Source organism: Durio zibethinus, chromosome 1 (genome assembly GCF_047325235.1).
Source record: "Durio zibethinus cultivar Kanyao isolate XHJ-2024 chromosome 1, ASM4732523v1, whole genome shotgun sequence".
Taxonomy (NCBI): domain Eukaryota; kingdom Viridiplantae; phylum Streptophyta; class Magnoliopsida; order Malvales; family Malvaceae; genus Durio; species Durio zibethinus.
Genome location: NC_143162.1, coordinates 2,077,842 through 2,099,631, shown reverse-complemented (window position 1 = coordinate 2,099,631; position 21,790 = coordinate 2,077,842). Strand labels below are relative to the sequence as shown.

Here is a 21,790-nt window from a genome sequence, read left to right as displayed (position 1 = left end):
CCCTTGTCATTAATTGCTCCAAGAATCTATCACCTAGCTACAACATGATAAAGCAGAAATGATGGGGCTGTGTTTATCTACTACCGTTTTTGGATGCACAAATTTGAGGTTCCTAACTCGAGCATTGATTGCAACATTACTTTCACTTACATGAATCATGATTCATGTAAGTGTAACTCCCCTCCGTTTAAACTTACTTTTGAACAACCCCATTCCAATGATCATTCTTGGCGTGCATTCAGCTTGTTGCTCACAGTCGCTCGTTTGGCATCATGGAAACAGATTTCTAAAACAAGTTTTTTTTAATAATAATTAATGATTTTCCTACTGACAAGAAAAGAGGTGCTTGGATTTGGAAACAGGTTTTGACTTGGTAAAAGATTCTAGTAATGGAGGTAGAGATTTTGATGGTTGAAGGAGCCTGCCATGATCTGAGGGGCAACCCCAAAAAAGAATAGCCTAGAGATGGTGGTAGCTGACCCACTAATTGAAGTTGATGAGAGAAAATTAGGCCATTGATATCAGCCGTTGTATGGGCTATGGAGGCGGTGCCCCAGCCCCAAGACCGAGAAGGACAGTCAAATTTTTGTAATGATAACTATTCTGCATGTGCCCATGGAGGGGTGGGTGGGTGCCTCCTTTGTCAGCTCTCTGAATGTGCTGTGGGGTTTGTTTCTGTGTGTCCCAAATCTCAATCCTTTTTACGCAACAGTCAGACTCACCTTTCCATCCTCATTTTTCTCTCTTTTTCTTCTTTCGCTTGGAAATTATCAAACATTCAAAAGGTCATTTCCATTAGAACAAGATTATTAAAGAAAAAAAGATTTAGCTTAGTTACTTTAAATATGTGACAGAAAAAATTAAAGCAAGAAAATCTGGTTAGCTTTATTTGAATTCAACGGATGTTTTAATCTCAAAAGTGGGTCTGAGTGCAACTTTTTAATATGCATTTAGGATCATTTCTTGCCATCATTCATCCCTCTGGATATTTATGAATCTCATAATGATTTGTCTTTTACTTCTCCTTTTATTGCAGTAAAATAACTAATATTTGATTATATATACGCATAAAAAACCCTCAAATCTACCCATAATTTATTTTTCCTCGAATTAGCTTTTCTAATCAAACAAAAAATCTTTTTATTTATTTATTTACTTATAAAAATATCATTAGAAATTAGTTATATTTAAATTTGTGTGGATTTCTATGGTATTGTTTTTTATTTAACTTTTTTATGTAAAAAATAATATAAATAATAGACAATTAAATTTATTTTTGTTCTTTTTACATATAAGAATTAATTTAGTTAATAAAGAGATGCGTTTATTTAGTCAAGATTCAATTTTTGAAAAATTATTTTAAAAGTAAAATCTTAAATGTATCACGTAAATTTTGAAAAATGCTTCCTTAAGATTGTTTGAAAAAAAAAAAGAATCCAAACAATGCTTGGAAGTATTTATGATTGTAATATAAAAAGGTTTTTTTTTTAATTTAGACTATTTGATTATTTATAAATAATGTAAAAATAATAAATAATAACTTTATAAATATTCATTTTTTTATAAATTATTAGATTATCCCATTTAATCAATTTCTATATATATTTCATAGTAACTTTTTATCCTTTTAAACGTGAACGAGATCATACGTACGTGTGTATATAATATTAATTTTATTTAAGAGAAAGAAGAGATTTAAATTTTTTTTTTTTAAAGGATGCATGCACTTGACATTTGAATTAAATGTTGAGGGTCGCACCAATAGTCCAAAACTTACATTATAAAAAACTGATTAAATTTATATATAATCACTGTCTGTAAAGTCAAAACTTGTGTGGCCCATAGCATAAAACTATAGCTAAGAACAAATGGGAATAGGGGAAAAAGGTAAAGATTTCAAAGCAAAAAAAATCATGTTATTTGCTATTAAACTTGTTGCTTATTGGGTGATAAAAGAGAATCAATAATATAGCGTTGATGATAATAATCAAATAAAATCAAGAAATAATGAGGAATAATTATGGATTAAGTACAAATAGTTCACATAGTTATTAATTACATATATATAACTTAATGATTTCTTGCTCATTGTTGCTCCTTACAACAATGTTGTGAAGTAAATTCTTTTTTTTTTTATTTAAAATTATTAAAAATTAATCATTGAAATTAAGAATTTAATATTTTATTAATAAATAAATCACATGATTGTTAGCAATTAAGCTCATCACAAAAATCATGTTTGGCACTATTATCTTTTGACTAATGAGCTGATTAGTTATATATGTAACATCAACCCTACTTAATTTAACTTTTGAAACAAAGTAAGACCCACTAACACATAAGTAAGATCCTCACTTTTATGATAAAGTCAAACGATAAAAGGCGCAAGATATAATTTGAATAAAATTTTAAAATATTTATTTTCAAATTAAAAATGCAAAAAGTTTAAAAGTCTAAATGTTTTTTACATGTTGCGCAATCAAAAAAAATTTTTTTTTTTTATATAAGGCATTTTAATAACTTTTTTAACCTTTAAAAATAAGAGAGATCAAATTAGGAATAAAAAATAATCATATAAATGTAAGTTAACAAACTCTTGTCTTAATCAAGCTCGATTTTTATGTTATACGTGAATTTTATTTAATTTTACGTTGATTTAATTTATTTATTTGATTTTTTTTCAATCTATTTTGCTCTATGAATTAGTGTAGTTAATGCCGTGTAAGGCAAAATAACATTTTTTGATTGTGAATATAATTTTAATCTATATATTTAAATTTCGAAAAATTTTTAAAAATAAAATAAGCATATATAACATAGGCATGCTTGTTTGTAAATTTCAGGAATAACAATATTAGTTCTTAGAAGTAAACCAATCAAAAGAAATGGGGTATAATGAAGCTATGCTTTCATTCTATCATTTTGCATGGTTGGACAAATAATTGGGTTTAATTTATGATTTTAGGCAGATTAAGAGCAAATAAAAGACAGAGGCAGTCGAGCAAGCAACCCCTGGAATGGAAGAATCTTGCATGTTCAGTTCCTAGACATAATCATTAAGCATTTTGCCATGCTTTCTTTCGTTATCATAATCATCACCAACCATCATCGTCATCATTATTTCTCATGGTCCCATTTTTCTTCTGGGATGCTTTTTGATGCTGAAAAAGCAGGGACAAAAGACCCTAAAACTACTGCATTTTAGTGAGAAAATGATGATCATCATGAACATCGATCCTTCATCATGCACTTATAATAATTTAACGTTTAATTGGCTAATTGAATCCATGTGTGAATTTTTTTCACTTTCCCCAAAGTTTGACAAATTAATCTCCTAAAAAGGTTAATTGTTCCATCTTTAGAGACTCATGCGTGCCTAATTAAAGGTTAAATATGGTTTAGTGCTGCAGCTTTTTTTGTTATTTTTTTAATAATACAATAAAAAGTATTTTTTGGTTTATTTAAAATTTTCTTTTTTCGCGTAATTTTTATGTTAAACTCCCTCGTAAAGACATAAATTTTTAAAATTTTATTTTATAAATGTTTCCCACAAATATCGAATTTTGAGTGATAAAAAAAAAAATCATTTCTTTATCAAATAGATTAAACATCTTATGAAGAGCTGATTTTGTTGTTAATCATAAAAATTATTGTGACACGAAACATTAATATATATTTTGGATAAAGCCATGTATTCTTAAGCTCCATCAAGCTCATCTTTGACGACTTATATATATAAACAAGTTAATGTACAAGAAGTTGGATGATGCAGGTTTAATTTCACTACTCTTACCCTAAACATTATCTTTTCCTTTCTGCTATTATTATTACAATTATTTGGGCATGCATCATCTAGGCATCATGAAAATCCCAAGAATATATTCCAATTTATGAGAATCCTATGATTTTACTAAGATAAACCAATCTAAATGAACAATGAAATGTTGACATTATCATCACAATTAAAAGCAAGAATCCAGAAAGATAACAAAACAAAATCATGATAATAACAAAACAAATTACAACTATTTATGTGAGTTAATTGGTTTAAAAGTGATGATGAGAAATGTTGACCACTGAACTATGTATGCCTTCAAACATACTCTCTCGTGTGCTCAATCATTCTCTTTGTATCCAGCAATCATTAATTTCATATCCCCATTCTTTTTTTTTTTTTTTATAATTTTTTCCAGCTTTTAATACTTTTGTCCACTATTATTATCATCTTCATCTTTACCAGCATTTTCAGCCACCCATGCCCATAATCTTCCTTGAATATTTCAGACCAAAAAACATGTTATCCCCATTTAGAATTGTGCCACCGGCCTGTTTTGCCTTTGGGTGACCTCACGTAATAATCCTTGTTTCTTCTCTTTTTCCTTATATATTTTTAAAATTTTTTAGAGCTTGGAGTAATATAATTTTTATAGTCTTACCAATTTTCTCTTTTAATCAAGATAATTTCCATTAATTTTTTTATAAAAGATAGAATCATGGCTATGAAAGTAATATAGCAGTTAATTTTACCAAAATTAGATCTACATTTACCACTTTTTTTGTATTGATATCTTGAAATAAATTCAGATGGTGAGATTGTTAATTAAGATTTAATGCAATTTTTAATTGAAACAAACTAACAGAGAGTTGTTTCTCCTTCAGGCCTTCCCTGTTCAAACAGCTTTGGAAAAATTATAAAACTTGGTGCTACTAATCTTTTATACTTTTGTTCTATCACTTGCACGGAGTTCCAAACTTAAAATTTCCTATTTGAAGAAGTGTTATGGTTATTACGAAGGTAAGGCCTCGAGTGATTTGTTTTTATTTTATTTTATTCGTAAAGTTGCGGAGGAAACGATGTAAAAATGTGAAGTTAGCTATCGAAACCAGAAGGAGGCATGATAGTTTTGGGGCCCAAATTCTATTGTTGTCCCAGCCCCAGACTTTGGCATATGGGATAAGGGCTAGAATGGGCTGCAAGATTGAGATGTCGAACTCGTTCCATCCATTTTTGACAAGCTGGACATATAAAAAAGGCCTAAAGTCCATTCGACTCAAGCACTTGAAAGCCCCAGTATCTCCATTGCCTTCTGTACCAATAGCAAGAAGATGAAAAGAATGATTTAAAAGCACCTCAAGAATAATCTAAAAAGTATCTTTTTTGTATAAAAGGGCACCGCAATCTGGGATAAAAAAAAAGATTTAAAGTATTGAGATTTAAATTTTAAGCTTATTGAATGCCGATTTTTTGAAGTGATAGCATGAATTGTTTAAGTTAGGCGCTAATTTCATCTAAAAGAGTATTTTGAAAAAGAAATTGGTATTTATGGAAGTTTTTCCTGGTTTAGGAGGTGGGAGGAATGGATGATTAAAAGGGAAAAAAAAAAGGAAGACATCTGAAAGGAAAATCGGATATATGAAGCTTGCAATTTGCATGGCTATGAACAGCAAGAGTAAAGATGGGTCTACCAGCTCCATAGTCCATACAAATTGTTTTGCCATAAAACATGAAGGATGGACACTTAGGAAAGGATGATACCATTTCTCAATTCACATAATGTGAGCATAACATATTCAAACCCTTATGATCACCCTTGTCAAAATCATAAATGTTGAAGCTGAATTCTTTGTAAAGTAAAAGCAATATAGATGGAATGCAGTTAAAACTATTTTGGAGCAGTTCCAGGACGTAAGCTATGCTAAATATCTTCTAGCTCCTAGTTCAGTCTTCTCCTTCTGTGTGCGCGAGAGTCGCCACTGTCAACATCTGTAATCCTTGAAGCATCATTTCTTCTCCTAGAAGATGAAGCTGAAAGTGATACCCCAGAGTCTATTTCGACAGCAGTGTCCATTTGACTCTCTGAGTTTATTACGGCAGCAATGCTTGAGAAAGAATCTCTATCATCAACCGATGGTGGCTGCTCCTGATTTCTTCCCACCTGGTTGCTTCGAAAATATGTCTCAACTATCCTTTCTGCTGAACTCAATGCAGATGACAGAGAAGTAAGTCTTGCACCTCTTCGCAAATGTGGATATCTTTGAACGAACAATGAATGAATGCGGGAGGACATAAAACCAGTACCCGTTGTGCTGCTAGGCATCAAGTCAACATCATCAAGGGACACAACTGAATTTTGCTCTCCACGCAGTCCTTGAGATGCCAAAATCCTGTTAAGAACAGAATTAGATCTTTCCATTGTTTCCCTGGTACCATTGGTCTCCCGTGGTGGAGTCAGGTCACGGGCCAAATCCAATCTGCTTCCAAGGCGGCGAATCATCTCCTCCACTGGGAGATTAAAAGCAGTCCTTTGAATAGTTTGCCTCCAACTGTCCACCCGCCGACCAGCGGGCCGAGGAGGGATCTTAAGATCAGAGTCCTCTTCTGGCTCATGGGTAATGTTCCCCCGACCATAAATTGGGGTCAGAGTTTTAACAGTCACCTCTCCTTTGCAGACAGGACATTCCTTAGCATCTGAATAAACATGTAACCATCGGTAGAGGCAAGACCAGCAAAATAAATGACCGCAACAAGTTACAACAGGTTCCCGAGCCAAATCCAGGCATATGTTACAACCGAAAAAGCTCCCATCATTGCTAACACCCTTCTCAACATCATCCTTTTTTTCTGAAACCTCTTCTTCCAAAAATCCATTGGTATTTTCACATGCTTTCGGTATGTCACTCGTTCTTTCCTCGGCAGCAACGCTGCCCTCACCTGCATGCAATGTACTCACATTGCCTGAATTACCCATAAATTGATCCAACTCCGCAAAGGAGTTCTGAGTTGCAGCAGGAACTTGAACCTGCGGCAATCTCCACCGCCTTCGCCTAATAACTTCTCTAATCCTATCAAATGGGCCCTCAACCAAATCATCCCAATTCACACCTTCATTCGACCCTAATACTGGCCCTGTCTCGGGAGCAGGATCCAGATTCAAATCAAGGTTCATTGTATCAGATGTTTCATCACCCATGACAAATGCTCCCAAAAAAAAAACAAAAAGAAAACCCTTCTTTTCGACCGCAGATAAAACCCTCCTTATAATCTTCACAAGTTTAAGGTACCCAGATATAAAAACCTCAAATTTACCCTAAAATTAAAGAAACTAATATCACAGAATCAAAAAACCAAACATACCCATATCATAAAAATCCTAACTTTTACCCTAAAAACCAATAAAACCCAAATCCAAAAACTATTCCTTTATCAGAAATTCATCAAAACCAAAAGGTAAAACCCTAATTTCATCACAGATATCAAGAAACCCAGATCTAAAACCCAAATTTACAACCTCTCAAGTTAAAGGAACTCTAGTTTTAGGTCATCAAGACGGTCACTTCAAAAACAACAATAATAAATACAGAAAAATAATAGTAAAAATGAGACTTACAGAAGAAAAAAAAAAGACCTGGCTTTAACAGCTGATGAACAAGACCATCAAACTCGGAGCTTTTTTAAGTGCTCCGAGCCACAGAGTTGGATGGTAGAAGCTGTTTTTGAGTTGAGTTGTGTTCAACTTGACTCTCCATAAATTGATAGTTTCTTGGGTCAGCGACCTCCCATCTTGTTTAGAGAGAAAATGGGGAATTAAAAAAATAAAAAAGAAATAGAAAAAAAAAATAAGTGAGGTACCAAGCCTCCAAGGAAGGAGAGAGAAAGGGAGAGAAGAGAGTGGGGGGATTTTGTGGATCTGTCCCTTTTTTATAATCTATGATTGGGTTTAATCAACGGTTACGATGAATAGAGTGGATATTGGATGATGACATGGCAAAATCTAGGAGGGATAATGGGAGATCATAATCTGTGATATTTTGTAGGTAGATTTCCAACTGACATTCCAGCAGTGCCTGGACTAAGATTTATTTATCTCATTTGTGCATTTATAAAAATGTTTTACTAACATTAATCTTTAATTTGTAGGATTTCAATGTTGTAATGATAAAATAATTGCATTCATAATTTTAATCACTTTAACACAACAAAAATATTTTTTTTAGTCATGTTTGACTTTTAAATAATTATTATTAATATAAAAGTACTCTAATTTTAATGTATTTTACATTTAAAATAAAAAAAAATCAATGCTTTTTAACATGACAAAGAAAAAAATTGAGAAGTAAAAAGTATTAATTGTTTTAAAAAAATAGCTCTTCAATTTTTGTAACATCTCCAATAAAATTGGAAAAAAGTTAGTCTGTATTTTGTAATTTGATTTCATGATGTAAACAAATCATGCTTTTTTCACATGTTAGATTAGCTGTTAATCGTAATAAAAATGATTGTATTTTTTTAAAAATTGAGATTATATAATAATATAAAAAAAACATATTATAAGTATTAAAATTTAAAATTTAAAATTATTATATATCATCTTTTAAAAATAATTGTATGAATTAATCGAAATAAATTTTAAATTAAAAAAAAAATATAAATGTGAGGGACGGAACTCATTTTTATTGAAAATTACTTAAGAATTTATAATTATTTATAATTTGAATGAATCCTATAGTTAAGACTCTAATTTGGGGGTTGTAGATTCATTATTGGTACATGTCAAAAATCTATTATTTCTTAACTGACTGGTTGACCATATTTGTAAGAAATAATTATTCTATTAATTTGACTTGAAATTATTATTTGTACATATGCTCTCAATTTTGATTTAGCTATTGTTATTCACTTTAGAAAGATTGAGATTCAAAGTTCAAATTCCAATACCCCCTTTCTACTCAGACTATGTGCCAAATAAATGTTTTAGAACTCCTAACTTATGATTGCCAAGTTGCATTATTGCAAAATTACATGTAGATGCATATTATGAATGATGAAAAATATAAAAAAAAAATTCTTCAAAAGTGAAAATATTGGTATAAGAAAAATTACAATTATGATATAATATTATATTTTATACAAAAAATTAAAATTTGAGATTTAATTTAATTGATTTATACAGTCATTTTCAAAAGCGATATTCAATAAGTTTAAAATTTAAATTCAAATATTTATATATATATATATATATATTCTCAAATTGATATAAAAAATGAATAAATTAAATTAAACAAACAAATCAATATATGAATCATCATGTGATTAGATAAATTTAATATAAGGTTGAACCAACACATATGAAATCAAGAATAAAATCAAATAAATATATCTAAAATAAAATGAAATCAACACATATAATGAAACTTGAACTACTTAAAACTTGAAATTTCAAGGTTTCAAGATTTCTTTGTCACGAACACACAGTGTCAATGGATGTCTGACTTCAGCTTGAACACGAACGGGTATGAGTCAAAGATAAATTTTCTATATATTGCAATGTTTTTATTACATGTTTCAATTTTCTCACGCTGAGTCAATTCATCTTTCATCTTTTATTTTTAATTTTTATTACAGGATTGATCTGATTTGAACGAGCGGCTACAGAATAGATGATGTCTTGGCCGCATTTTGATGAAAAATTAGACAAGTTTTTGATGAGATTAATTGATAATTTGATATTGGATCTAGATAATTTCCCTGTTTCTCAGCGAGTGGTGCAGCCGGTACATAGAAGGATAGAACCAAGTTGTGACAGATGCCTGGTCATTGTTACAATAAATTTCAATAAAATTCTTTCACAAATTTATCTTTTACAGGAACAACTGGTGATGGATATTCTGCTTCCAGATCAAACTTCACTGAATACAAACATGATATGCTCCCGTTATTTTTGAGAATATTTCAGTTTTGATTCTTTATAAAATCCATTTTTTTTATTATTATTCTCAAGCATTTAAGTCCCGATTACTTAAATTAAGAAGTCCAACAACCTATCTATGCATGCATAGCTTGATTTTGATTTTGTAACAAGCTAGCAACTCCTATTAATCCTGTATCTTTACAGATTACAGAGGTTAATTAACTTCCATTAACCTTCTTACAATCTGATCTGATCTCTCCGTTGCTTCCTGTTAATGGGCTGATATTCCCCATATTTATCATTGACTGAACAAAGCTTTGAAAGAAGGCAGTTTGGTTACTGCTGAAGGTGTTGACAATGGAGATAGTGGGAGCCCCAGTTGTTGAAAACAACTCTTGGTCTGACGGGAGAAGGCCCTGATTGTTTTGAAGGTTGGAAAAATAGTTATTGTCAAAAGTGTTAGGAGTCGTAGGATCAAGATTTGCAACATTGAATCCGCTTCCGGATTGAGGACAGGTTTGTTGGAGGGTAGTCAAGTATGATGAATTGAGTGTTGGGTCAGGGTTGCCTGTTCCGCTGAAATTGTACAGCCTGCTGCTGATAATTCTGCACTGTGCACGTCCAAAAGTATGTGCACCTACATAATTACAGATGGAAAAATATAACAATCAAGATCACGTTTCAGTTACTCGAGAATTTAATGCAAATATGAATACAGTAATTACCAGATAATGCGACGAGATCATTAGTATTTAGCCCGACTGCATTGAACTTGGAAGTGATGTTGCTTAAGCTTTCGAATGGTGAGGGAATGGAGGAATTAGCTCCGGCTTGGTTTGCTGTCAAACTGTCTCTTCTTCCTAGTAGTACTTTCCATGAAGGACCTCCTTGCTTCAAGCATAAGGGATAATTTGTGAGCTAGATAGCTTACCTATTTCATGGCTCGATATTCATTTAATACTACCTTAATTGATGTTTGATAAATTTTGGCACTCTTTATGGGCTTACCAAAGAAACAGAAGCTTCAGCAGCAAGGGCTAGAATGTCAGCACAAGAGACGATGCCAGGACAAGAGTTTTCAAGAGCAGTTTTGATGTTATCAACAACGTTGAAGCCTCGAGTGGAGTTAGTATTTGGACCAGCATCTTTCTCGCTCTTTATATTGGCGCTGTTGTCTAACAAGATTGAACCATCACATCCCTGCGATAATTAAATCACCATAAACTTCATATCAAGTAAATCCAAAAAGGGAATCAGACAACAATACACTTTCAGATTGGACAATTGATATGCAGAGTCTTTGGAGCTTGAATTTACATTGACAAAGCAATCATGAAAATGCAGACGAAGAAGGCTGGCACCATTCCGAACATCTGATTGCAAAGCCTGCTGGATAACACCGCGAACGATGCTCGACGCATTGGGGCATGTGGTATCATAAAATGTAGAATTCAATTGAGCTCTTGATTGATAAATCAATAATGTCAGAGAAATGGTTGACAAGAAGAGGGAAGAATAGGCAATATTTGAAGAGAACATTGTGAGTTTCCTCCCTGAAACTGGTTTCTTAGTGTGCGAATGCATGGCTTCCATCTAGCCATTATATATAGAAAACCTTCACCCGTCAACCTCTACTTCATTTGTATATCTTAATGTATAAGGATTTATATTTCTCAGCAACTTAAAATTTGGTTTGTTCATCGGTTTCTTTTCTTTTTTTTTTCCCCATATGGGTCCGTTTCATTTTTTCCCTCTCACTTTCTCGTGAATGCACAGTGCACACAAAATAAAAAGATTAGAGTTTTAAAAATTAATGGATTCAAATCCTATCAAATGCCCACCGACAACCTTAGTAGAAAATAGGCATCTTTTGGATGTATTTAACTGAATTTTCTTTGATTAAGTCTGAAGCGAAGTTAAAAATTGCCGTGAAATGTTAAACAAACTTCTAGAAGTCAATGATTGTTGGTACTACATACAATCAAAATTAATTAAAGGGTTTCTCTAATAATTATTCAATCTACGTATATCGGAGATAGTTTGAGAACTAGGTATATTAACCTTTTGCTTAATTGAATCCACTAATCTAATCCTGGATTTGACAAATTTTCACATAAATTGAACTTTTTTTTTCACCTGAATGGCTAAGAAACCCAGATCCTTGACTTCAACGAGCAACAACAATGGTACAACGTAAATAACTTGCTTTTCAGCCTAACAAAAGTTCATAGCGTCCTCAGTGATCTAAGATGTAAAACAAGTGTTCTTGGCCAGTACTGTCAACCTTGTGAAATCAATAGATCGACCAAGTAGTTGACATGACATCTGATTCCTTGGACGCAATGAAATTTCTTTGTAACTTTCCCTTATTTTTCTGCAATCCAAGGGAAGTGGAGACTGGAGAGTCTTCTGCTAGCTCTTCATAATGTTTATCCTCTGAATTATTCTAGAACAAAGTGAGATGCCAAATTGCCAACCTCATAAATAAGAACTCATCACATAAGTGTAATTTTCAGCCACGTGAATATATAATTCCTTGAAAGTGTGAAATAGCCATATTAGTATTAATCAATCAATCCATAAAACGGTATATGATGACGAGAGAATTGATGAAATATTTCAAATCATCAACAGAAACCATCATTCTCCCTGAAAATGTTCTCATGCATTTTCCAGTTTCTTGCAGTTTTCTTCTCCATATTGCCATATTGGTATTCAAGTTTTAATGGGCTGCTTCTTGTTATCATATTAATTATACTTAGGCTACCTGCTGTGAGAGTGATCGGTCCCAGTTCCAACCTATATGGGAAGCTTTCCACAGCAATCCGAAATATATAGTTTATTTTGAGCATGTGATATGATTGTTGTAATAACAATTCCCAAAAAATGGTTCGTACCATGTCTCTAAAAATTGTAGTCAGCATTTCAGGCATTCACTTGGAAAGGACAAGGTATGTTTGGTAAGAGCTGTTGGAACTTTAAAACAAACTTTAAATAGAAGGGCTTGCTTGACAACATTTCGGCCAATCAGCTGGTTTCTAACACATCAAACTTGTGAGAATATACTAATTTTTGAACAACATGAGATTAGATAAATCTCATGGCAGGCAAGGCATGCATAAAATATAACAAATGTTGAGGCATCTAGCACCAAATCTTGATTAATCAAAGAAGATACACGTCTCTGATTAGTATATCCAGCTAGCCATGAATATATCCAGCTAGCCATGAATATATTAAGGCAGATTACAAGTTTACAACTAGTAAATTAATGGTGTTAACAATTGCAGTTTTTTTGGTGTGTGAATTTGCTAAATAGGTTATTTCAATAAGAGAATTGTTAAAATTCAAAGACCCGCAGATTTCAGTAAATGAACTGACAATACAATATATATATTATCTTTTAAACTACGATTAGGGTTCAAACTCAAAATCTTTAATTAGTTTTGGAATTGATTTCACTATCATATTAGCTCTCATTGGTAAAGGGTATGTTTTTAATTGAAAATCGAAGCTTCCTCCTATTTGGTATAGATGGTCCTCCTCTCTTTTTTGATAATTCATATCATTATTTCAAAATCTTTTAAAATATTGATATTGAGCTGTTGACAGATACATCTGAACTTTACATATATTTTGATGATATATATATTTATATATATACACACATCAAAACTTAATTGCCATCAATTTCATAGCAATCATTCAGAATTTTTATAAAGGCATCGCTGAATAAACAAATGCATATTCATATATGTATAGATATATAAACATAAATTAATACTAAAATAAACAAAAATATTTAAGAAAGAGAAAGACATATATAGTGTAAATCAGTAAGTGTTGAAATTAAAAGACAAGTAGTATAAATTTTTCAAAGGGTTCAACCTTTAGAACTATTTGTTTGATTAGCATGCAGGCCTTGGGTTACACTCCATCAAGATTCAAGACTCTGCATCTTTATCTCTTTCACCTTTTCTTCACCAACTGTAAGACAAAATAGCATTACTCATGTTACAAAAACATAGTGATATACAGTGCTTAAATCATTATCAATTAAAATAAGCTATCAATTGATTTTTGTAATTAGACAAGCCACTACACGATAATTATTTTATTCACGAGTTTTTTTTTTTTTAGGAACAAGGAATTCTTAGATTTTACTCGATATATTTTCTTCTCAAGCTGATATAATATCATATTTAACGGATTCATGAGAAATTATATTGAATAAGATTCAGCAAAAAAAGAATTTTTTTTACCACTAGCCTCTTTTAATTTAAAGGTTTAATGACCAGGTTGAAACTAGAAAGCTATTTATTGATGCAATCATCATCATATTGATAATAGGATATAGAAATTAGTAACCTTTAACTTATTTTTGCAGCTACATGAAACCACTTGGAGAGATGATTTAAAATTTTCATAGCCCCTTTTAAAAGGTTATTATGAAGTTCAAAACCACTTATCAGATTGCATATTGATATTTCTTAATTAGAATTAGCGAAATGATATAACTAGGTTTGCCCAAGAAACCAATTTATGATGACTGCAAGTTCTTGGCAAGGGCCAAGACGTTATTGTGAGATGCCCTCTTACCATGCATAGGAAAATGCCAATGGGCCAAACGAAGCCTAGAATTCATGAATTCAATTCAATATCACCCACCGGTCCATTAATATCATCTCATGGAATGTAATTTGTTTCATATAAAAAAAAAGGGGGTTTAGGGACCGAAGTAATTTTACATTTGGTAATTTTTCTTAAAGATTGAAAATGATTGTTGTATTAAAAATTATTATATTACTGCTTTATTCAGATTTTGTTGTTATAACTTTATGGTGATTTTTATGATAAATTGATGTTTGATGGCTATTGAAATTTATATTTATTTTAAAATTTGATATTTGGTATTTTATAAAGGTTAATAATAATTTTTAAATTAAATTAATATATTGATAAATGGTTGGTAAATTAAAATATTTAATAGTGATATGAGTTGATGTAAGTGAAAATTTTTTTTTTTAACTTTAGATGTTGAATCAAACATATTTAGGATTATTAAATGGTAGAAAAAATTATGTCAAACGATATTATAATTTATGAATTATTCTATGATAGTTGTTGGATTTATGTTTTATTATTTTTTTACTTAATGTCAGCATAATGAGATAAATTTATTTGGATTAAATTAAATTAAATTAACCAATAATGAGACGACCCCATAAAGTGAGGCCGGCGACGGCAGCCCCATGAGAGCGCATTGTTAGCTTTAGCTGCAAAGATCTAAAGATGGAGTTTTTCTCTCTCTTTTTTTACTACAAAACAAACCAATCCCATTTGGCCACTGGCAGCGTCGGTAGCCAGTTATAATCCCCTTGGCCTTGGACGACTGCAATCTCAGCCACACGTGCTTGACCTTTTCCAACTCCCAGACCCCATCGCTTCTACGTTTCTTCATCACCAAAAGCACGGTGCAACGGATAAATTAAAACCACATAAACAAAAAATAACAAAAGGTAAAAAAAAATTCCTTCCAGGGACTGAAAACTCTGTACTTTTACTCATTTGTGCCTAAAATCACTGCTATACATATAGATATCTTCAGATAGCTGGTTTGATCTTTTTATTAATGGCTATGGAATATTGGTTTTAAGTTTAGTAGTCTTCTCTCTTCAATTTTTTAAGGCTGGCTCAGCGAAACAATAAGAGAATAAAAAAAGACAAAAGAAAAGAAAAGAAAACGACAGGAAAGTTTCTTTAATTATGAGTTATATGAGGCTAAGAACTGAACTCTCCAATGGCGTGTAAAAGGTGCATGTTAGCATATAGCAATAATTCAGCAGACCAAGTTTTGATTGGGATTTGTTTTCAAAGACTTGGAATTAATAAGTATAAGTAAAAAAAAAGAAAAAAGAAAAAAGAAAAGAAACTGAAGTAGATAGTAATAACTAATGATCTGTAGCTGTTTTCATTTACCCTAGCGACAATAAGCCGGAGAGACTTGTATATATATATATATATATATATGTTCTTTTGGGCTTCCCTTTCTTCATTTAATTCGAAATTTGGCTCCATGCTCAGGCGGTGCACATTAGCACGTGAAGATGGTCCCCCTCTATTTCTTTCTTTCTTTTTTTTTTTTTTTTGGGTTTTTCTTTTTACATAATGTGCAGCCCATTATTCATCTTTACCATTGGTGCAACTATGTCTTCCTTTTCTTTTCCTTGGTCCAGTTTGTTTGGATGTGAATACAAATGAGGTAAGTGCGGCTACCTATCTCCTTCCAGCTTCATCTATTCCTTACCAAAAGGAACAGCTTGGCTATGGAAAATGAATATGTTCGCTAATTGCTAGAAAGGATAAAAGACTAATTTGAAACTGAGAGAGTAAGAGGTGAAATGGGTTCATGACAATATCAAAGAAAAAGAAAAGTTGAACTGCAAATTTATCCAAATAATCTGATATATAGTGGCCATGAAGCAGCTTTCAAAGAAAGAAAGAAAAAAAGAAAGAAAGAAAGAAAGACTCAGGGAATTGAATGAGACATAATGTTAGAACATAACATATAGGTTAGATCGGTGGGGTAACAATTGTTTTGAACAGAAAGAAAGATGACAAAGCAGATCGATAATGAGGAGAAAGGAATAACAAGACAGAATCAGCAAAACTTGCAGCATTGCAAGCAAGAAAATTGGATTCAATTTTGCAGTAGAATGGTGCAGTTTTAAGCGCTTAATCAGTTAAGACTTGGATACTTAATTGACTTTGCTTCTTCTAGTTCAAGAAAAAGTATATGAAGTTTTGAGTTATAAGTGCATGGTATAAAATAAAGCTAGTGCAACTACATAGGAGGAGAGCAATCGAAACTGAGAAAATTCAGTGCTCAAACAAGGCAGATCAGGATGAAGACGACGGCTAGCTGCTATATATCTAACATAATGAGATATCCGACATGAGTAATTAACTCTGCAGGAAGATTTAGGTGAAAATATGAATTGGAGCTTTGCTATGAAAAAGATCTGATGAGTTAGAGAATTCTATCTGATTGTAGTAAATGCGGGCAAGAAAGGAATGATCTTTTATATATATCTAGTAGCTACCTAAATAGGCCCCTTACAGGAAACTGGACCACATAGAAAATAGCTTCATAGAAAACATAAATGGAGCAAGAGAAGCCATTTTCATTTTCTACACCTTTTAAACCCGCTAAAGCAGGCACTTTTCTGGTTTTTCCTTGTCACCTAGGTATATTGCAGGAGACATGATCTTATAATTAGTCTTAGACAGACAATTTAGAGCAATTCTGTAACCCAAACTCATCATTTTTGTATCATCTATGCTTATATATAGATGCAGTTTCTATGAGAAAAATTTCCTTGCATTAATGAACCAAGTTGTGAATAAGTGCAAATAAAGACATTCATTCTTTGGTAGGAGAATCAAATTTCAATCCAATCAATCAGCTGCAGTTTATCTGCTATTCATCATTGGAATTTAACCAGTGACAGTCAATTGGAATGAAAAGCAAAGATGTACCCCTGACTTGACATTTTGTTGAATTTTGGCAACAAAATGCATGTTCATTGCTTGAAAATAAGATGGTGGACCGCCACTCCCATTGATGTGCTAATTATGTCATGTTCTCAGTTGGAATCTAGTTTCAAACCAGTTTGAGAAAACAGATACTTCCATCAATATTGGCGCAACCCATGCTATCAGCAACAAGAAGTAAACTGGACACCCAACATTCAATTTTGATTATGAGGCTTCAATTTCTAAATCAAAATTGGAGATGGGTGAGACTTAAGATTTCAATTAAATCATCTACGCTATTGGCTTAAAATTAAATTAATCTTCTACATTAGTCCAAATATAATCAATTCGAGGGAAGAAAATTCACTTTCCTGTACTTCAAAAAAGCCGTAAATTAGTAATTATTTAAACATATCCAGTTAGGCAGTCTAAACTTGTGAATATAATCAAAGAATAGGAAGAAGATTCTTCTCTAAAAATTCCAGTTCATGTGGGTCCTTGAATATGACGGCCATGTCCTACATCCTTAATATCGAGCCTAACAAACTTATACTATTTAGGGTTTTAATTAGTAATATTCTTTTATTTTGTATAAAAAAATTTAGAAGTAGGGGAGGTTACCCATCTTCATAAGGAGATTTATAAATTTTTTTTTAAGACTTTTCAAATTTACAAATTGCCTACTAACAGAGGCCATGAGAGTTTGAACTTGTGTACTTTACATTTAAACGTTAAATTTTAATCATTTGCGTTAACTCCAATTGACTAATTAGTAATATTCTCTCCATATCTTATGTTTGATTTTGACTTTTCACAAAGTTTAAAAATTTTAAGTTAAAGTTTTGATTTTATAAAGCTTGTTACTTTGAATTACTCTTAAGAAAAATAATTTGTAATTATAATTAAAGATGATAAACGAAAGTATGAACCATTTTTCTTTGACTTTTTAAAGAAATATTATTTTGGGACTCGTATGGTATGCACAGGACAGTATTTATGGGATGCAGGTATTATTTGTTTGTTATCTTTTTTATGGTTAATTTAGTTTGGTATAAGTAGGATACATATGCATATACTATTTAAATTTATATAAGATTAATTAGATGTTTTAATTATTTTAAACAATTTAAAATTATAATTTAATAATGCTTGATTAAAGCTTATGGATTAGCAATTAAGAACACCTTTTTGGATATTTAAATTATGCATTTCGTTTGAAATTTATTTGTTATGTTCTCTAATGGAGTAGCTTAATGATTTTATATATATATATATATATATATATATTAACTTGCATTGGGTTACATGTAGCTATATTTATACACTATAAATTCATGGCACACAATATATATGTATGAGGCTAAATATATAATTGAAAAAAATCAAATTACTATATAATAATAATAATAATAATAATAATAATAACAAGAACAACAACAACATCAACAACAACAACTTTTACCAGCCAATGATGCTTTGTTTCATTAGCAAGGAGATTTTTTGAAGTCTTTATATTTTAGATTCAAGTCTTATTATCTATGTGGGGTTAATTTAATTTTATATTGGCTTGTTTATTCATTTCTTTCGTTGATCATGTATTATTTGATATGTTTTGAAAATTAATATTTTTTAATAGTTAAAACTGTAAAAAAAATTCAGTTTACATAATTAAAATTAAAAATTCAGTACTCTACCAATAAATTAATTAGTTGTTGGCTGTGAAAATTAATATTTGATTATGATATATTTTAATTTTACTTGTAATATATAATTTCATAAAAAAACTTTTATCGAGCAAAAATAATAAATTGCATAAAAAAGAGAAAGAAACATATAGGAGATAGTGAAGAGAAAAAAACAGGAAATGTAGGAGGCTTTAGTTACTAAAAATTAGAATGTCACCAACTCGAGCAATAAATTATAGATTAATATAGGCATATTTTCCTTTTGGGGCTCTAATAATTAATATTATCTAGCTGGACATGTTACAATAGTAATTAATTAACTAATCAACACTCTTAAAATACTTAAATGATTGTTAAGACTTCTAGCTAGCTAGCTAGGAATTCAAGAGAATTAGCTAATAGGCATATATGAATTATGGAGTTAATTTGTTATTTACAGGAACTGGAATTATGGTATTATATATATGGGTTTTGTTTAATTTAGAAGTTGAAGTTATTTAAAAAATGTGAGCATAAATTCTAAATTCCAAGGAAAGTAAAAAATTGTTTCTCTCAATAGCAAATAGAAGGTTAATTATGAAACATTTAGGTTTGATTTATTTATTAATTTTTCTTCTTGATTTATAGTAAAAGTTATTTGATTATGAACATTAATTTTTACATGATAAATGTAATTTCATAACAAAAATAATGATATTTTGTATTCGATTATTGTCCGACTATTTTTATAAAGAATTATTTTCTGATTGCTTATAAATACTATGAAAGATAATAAATAATAATTTTATGAGTATTTATTTTTTTATAAATAGTTGGATTGTTAGCATTTAAAAGTAAAAATCTCAAAAAATAAATGCAATTGTGATTGCAAACTCCCAAGGATAAAAGCTAGACATTGCTTAATTAATTCGATTTTTTTAAATTAATTATCCTTTGATCTTACAATATTAGGAAATAGGGATGACATAGGAGTGGATATCCACTCTTTTTGAAGTATCTGTATTTGAATTCGTTTAATATTTATAATTTTTAAATTTGCTTAAATTGAATATCACTGTCTAAATTTGAATTCATTTAAATAAATATTATGTATTTAAATATCCGAATCTATTAAAATATTAATTTTTATTCAAATATAAAATAAATAATAATTAAATTTAAAATTTAAGTTTGCTCTTAATTAATATCAAATAAAGATTATTTGTTCAAGTTTGAAACTTTCTATAAGTATAAAATTCTAAATATTTTATATATGTAAATTGTTAATAAATTTAGATATCTATTACTATTTATTAAAATTTAAACAGATTCGAATATTGAATATTCAAAAATATTATTTGTATTCTATCTAAATCTATCATAAATAATAAATCTTCTATCCTAATTCATTAATTATTTGTTTATAACTATTCAATCTACCGTGAACAGATTAAACAATAATAAATATCTATTTATTTACTATTTATTACTGTACCTATCCTAATTAATTCTTATTATTTTATGCACATAACAATTTTGTTCTTTGAACATCGTTTTCATTCAACAGAATCTTTCCAAAAACACATACCTATCCTAGGAAAAGTCGAAAAAAACAAGTCATTACTCAATTTATGCTAAAGTACATGGCGTTTGGATGGAAAAATTTTGGAACAAGAAAATTGAACTAAATTAAAAAAAGGGGGGGGGGGTTAAATAAAAGATATGGAGATTCTAAATTTTTATTTAGATGCCAATTAAGTCCCTAAACTATGAATTCTTCCAAATTGATCTTAACTCTAATTAGGTTTATGTTATCTTCTTAGACAAGTTTTTAACTTTAATAGAGTTTAAGAATTCCATAAATTCCACCTCTTGCATTGGAATTTCAAAAGGGATTAATTTGAACCCTCTAAAATCTCTCTTTCAAATTTCAATAAATTCGACAATTATAATTTTTATTTTACCAATTAAAATAATTTTATTTTCCAATTTGGAAAATTTTTTTATAAATGAATTCTCTCATTCAAATGCACCTTAAAAGATATAAATTGTGATTAATTTGGAGAGATAAAACAATCAAATAAATGAATAGAGGAATATATTAAAATTTTTAATTAAAATTTTATTTTTTAATACAATTTTCAGAAAAATAGATTCCGATGCAACGATAAAAGATTTAAGGAGATTATGAAGAGAAATCAATATAAATAGATTTTGACACAATGAAAAAAAAAGTTAAAAAAATAAAATTAAAAAAGGTGAAAAAAGAAGTTAAAGTAACTATAAAAAATTATTCAGTAGTTTTTAAATTGAATGTTTGATTTCTTTTAAAAGAAATTAATTTAAAATAATTAAAATTTATATTAATCGACATTTATATCTTTTATTATTATTTTTTGAAATTGACATTTATATCTTTTAGTGTATATTTATTATGATGTAATTTGGGTTTGGTGTCAATTCACCAACGGAGGTAATGTCACTTAACGACATCAAACTTAATCAGCCACTTTATTAATAGCATAGTTGCAAAATAAAATACCCTACTCAATCATAAATTTCAATCCAATTTTCATCCATTTTAAGATTGATCTAATTAATTTGATATAGTGAAATTTGGTAGTATTAATATTTGGATTATTATTTTATATATAGTTAAAATACTAATTTGTGTCTTTTTTTTATTAATTTGTTGATATTTTTAAATATACTCTAATATAAGATATGTAGGACTTTCTAACTCAACTTTAAACTACATTAATAATAATGTAATAGCTAATTTTTTTAAATATTTTCATTAAACAAATCCAAAAAGAGGGTGAAGAAGGAGTCAACAAGGTCCAAATGTTTGAGCATTAATAGATGTGACAAAATGAATTCGAACTTGAAATCTCATTTGAA

At 30.1% G+C, this 21,790-nt stretch overlaps 2 protein-coding genes across 4 annotated transcripts; both read right to left on the bottom strand.

Annotated features, from left to right (window-relative positions):
* Nucleotides 1-5,519: 5,519 nt before the first annotated feature.
* Nucleotides 5,520-7,666, bottom strand: LOC111311586 (uncharacterized). 3 transcript variants are annotated; one of them, XM_022911095.2, is made up of 2 exons: nucleotides 7,389-7,654; nucleotides 5,520-6,907 (listed from the first exon to the last, which is right to left on the bottom strand). In XM_022911095.2, the coding sequence occupies exon 2, from the start codon at nucleotides 6,747-6,749 to the stop codon at nucleotides 5,715-5,717; it is 1,035 nt and encodes a 344-aa protein (XP_022766830.1). In that variant the 5' UTR covers nucleotides 6,750-6,907; nucleotides 7,389-7,654; the 3' UTR covers nucleotides 5,520-5,714. The 3 variants fall into 3 exon arrangements, with proteins under 3 accessions (XP_022766830.1, XP_022766831.1, XP_022766828.1); XM_022911096.2 differs by having other exon boundaries at nucleotides 7,407-7,654; XM_022911093.2 differs by having other exon boundaries at nucleotides 5,520-7,666.
* A 2,011-nt stretch (nucleotides 7,667-9,677) lies between these two features.
* On the bottom strand, nucleotides 9,678-11,358 carry LOC111310917 (peroxidase A2-like). The gene is made up of 4 exons (XM_022910290.2): nucleotides 11,007-11,358; nucleotides 10,698-10,889; nucleotides 10,415-10,580; nucleotides 9,678-10,326 (listed from the first exon to the last, which is right to left on the bottom strand). The coding sequence occupies exons 1-4, from the start codon at nucleotides 11,280-11,282 to the stop codon at nucleotides 9,908-9,910; spliced, it is 1,053 nt and encodes a 350-aa protein (XP_022766025.2). The 5' UTR covers nucleotides 11,283-11,358; the 3' UTR covers nucleotides 9,678-9,907.
* Between the last annotated feature and the right edge of the window lie 10,432 nt (nucleotides 11,359-21,790).

What these genes read in the sequence shown, in the direction of transcription:
- LOC111311586 (XM_022911093.2), bottom strand. Translation starts at nt 6,971, where the DNA reads ATGGGTGATGAAACATCTGATACAATGAACCTTGATTTGAATCTGGAT.
- LOC111310917 (XM_022910290.2), bottom strand. Translation starts at nt 11,282, where the DNA reads ATGGAAGCCATGCATTCGCACACTAAGAAACCAGTTTCAGGGAGGAAA. An exon ending in TTCATGATTGCTTTGTCAAT is followed by an intron (nt 10,890 to 11,006) that starts GTAAATTCAAGC and finishes TAATTATCGCAG; the next exon opens with GGATGTGATGGTTCAATCTT. An exon ending in TGATCTCGTCGCATTATCTG is followed by an intron (nt 10,327 to 10,414) that starts GTAATTACTGTA and finishes GTAATTATGTAG; the next exon opens with GTGCACATACTTTTGGACGT.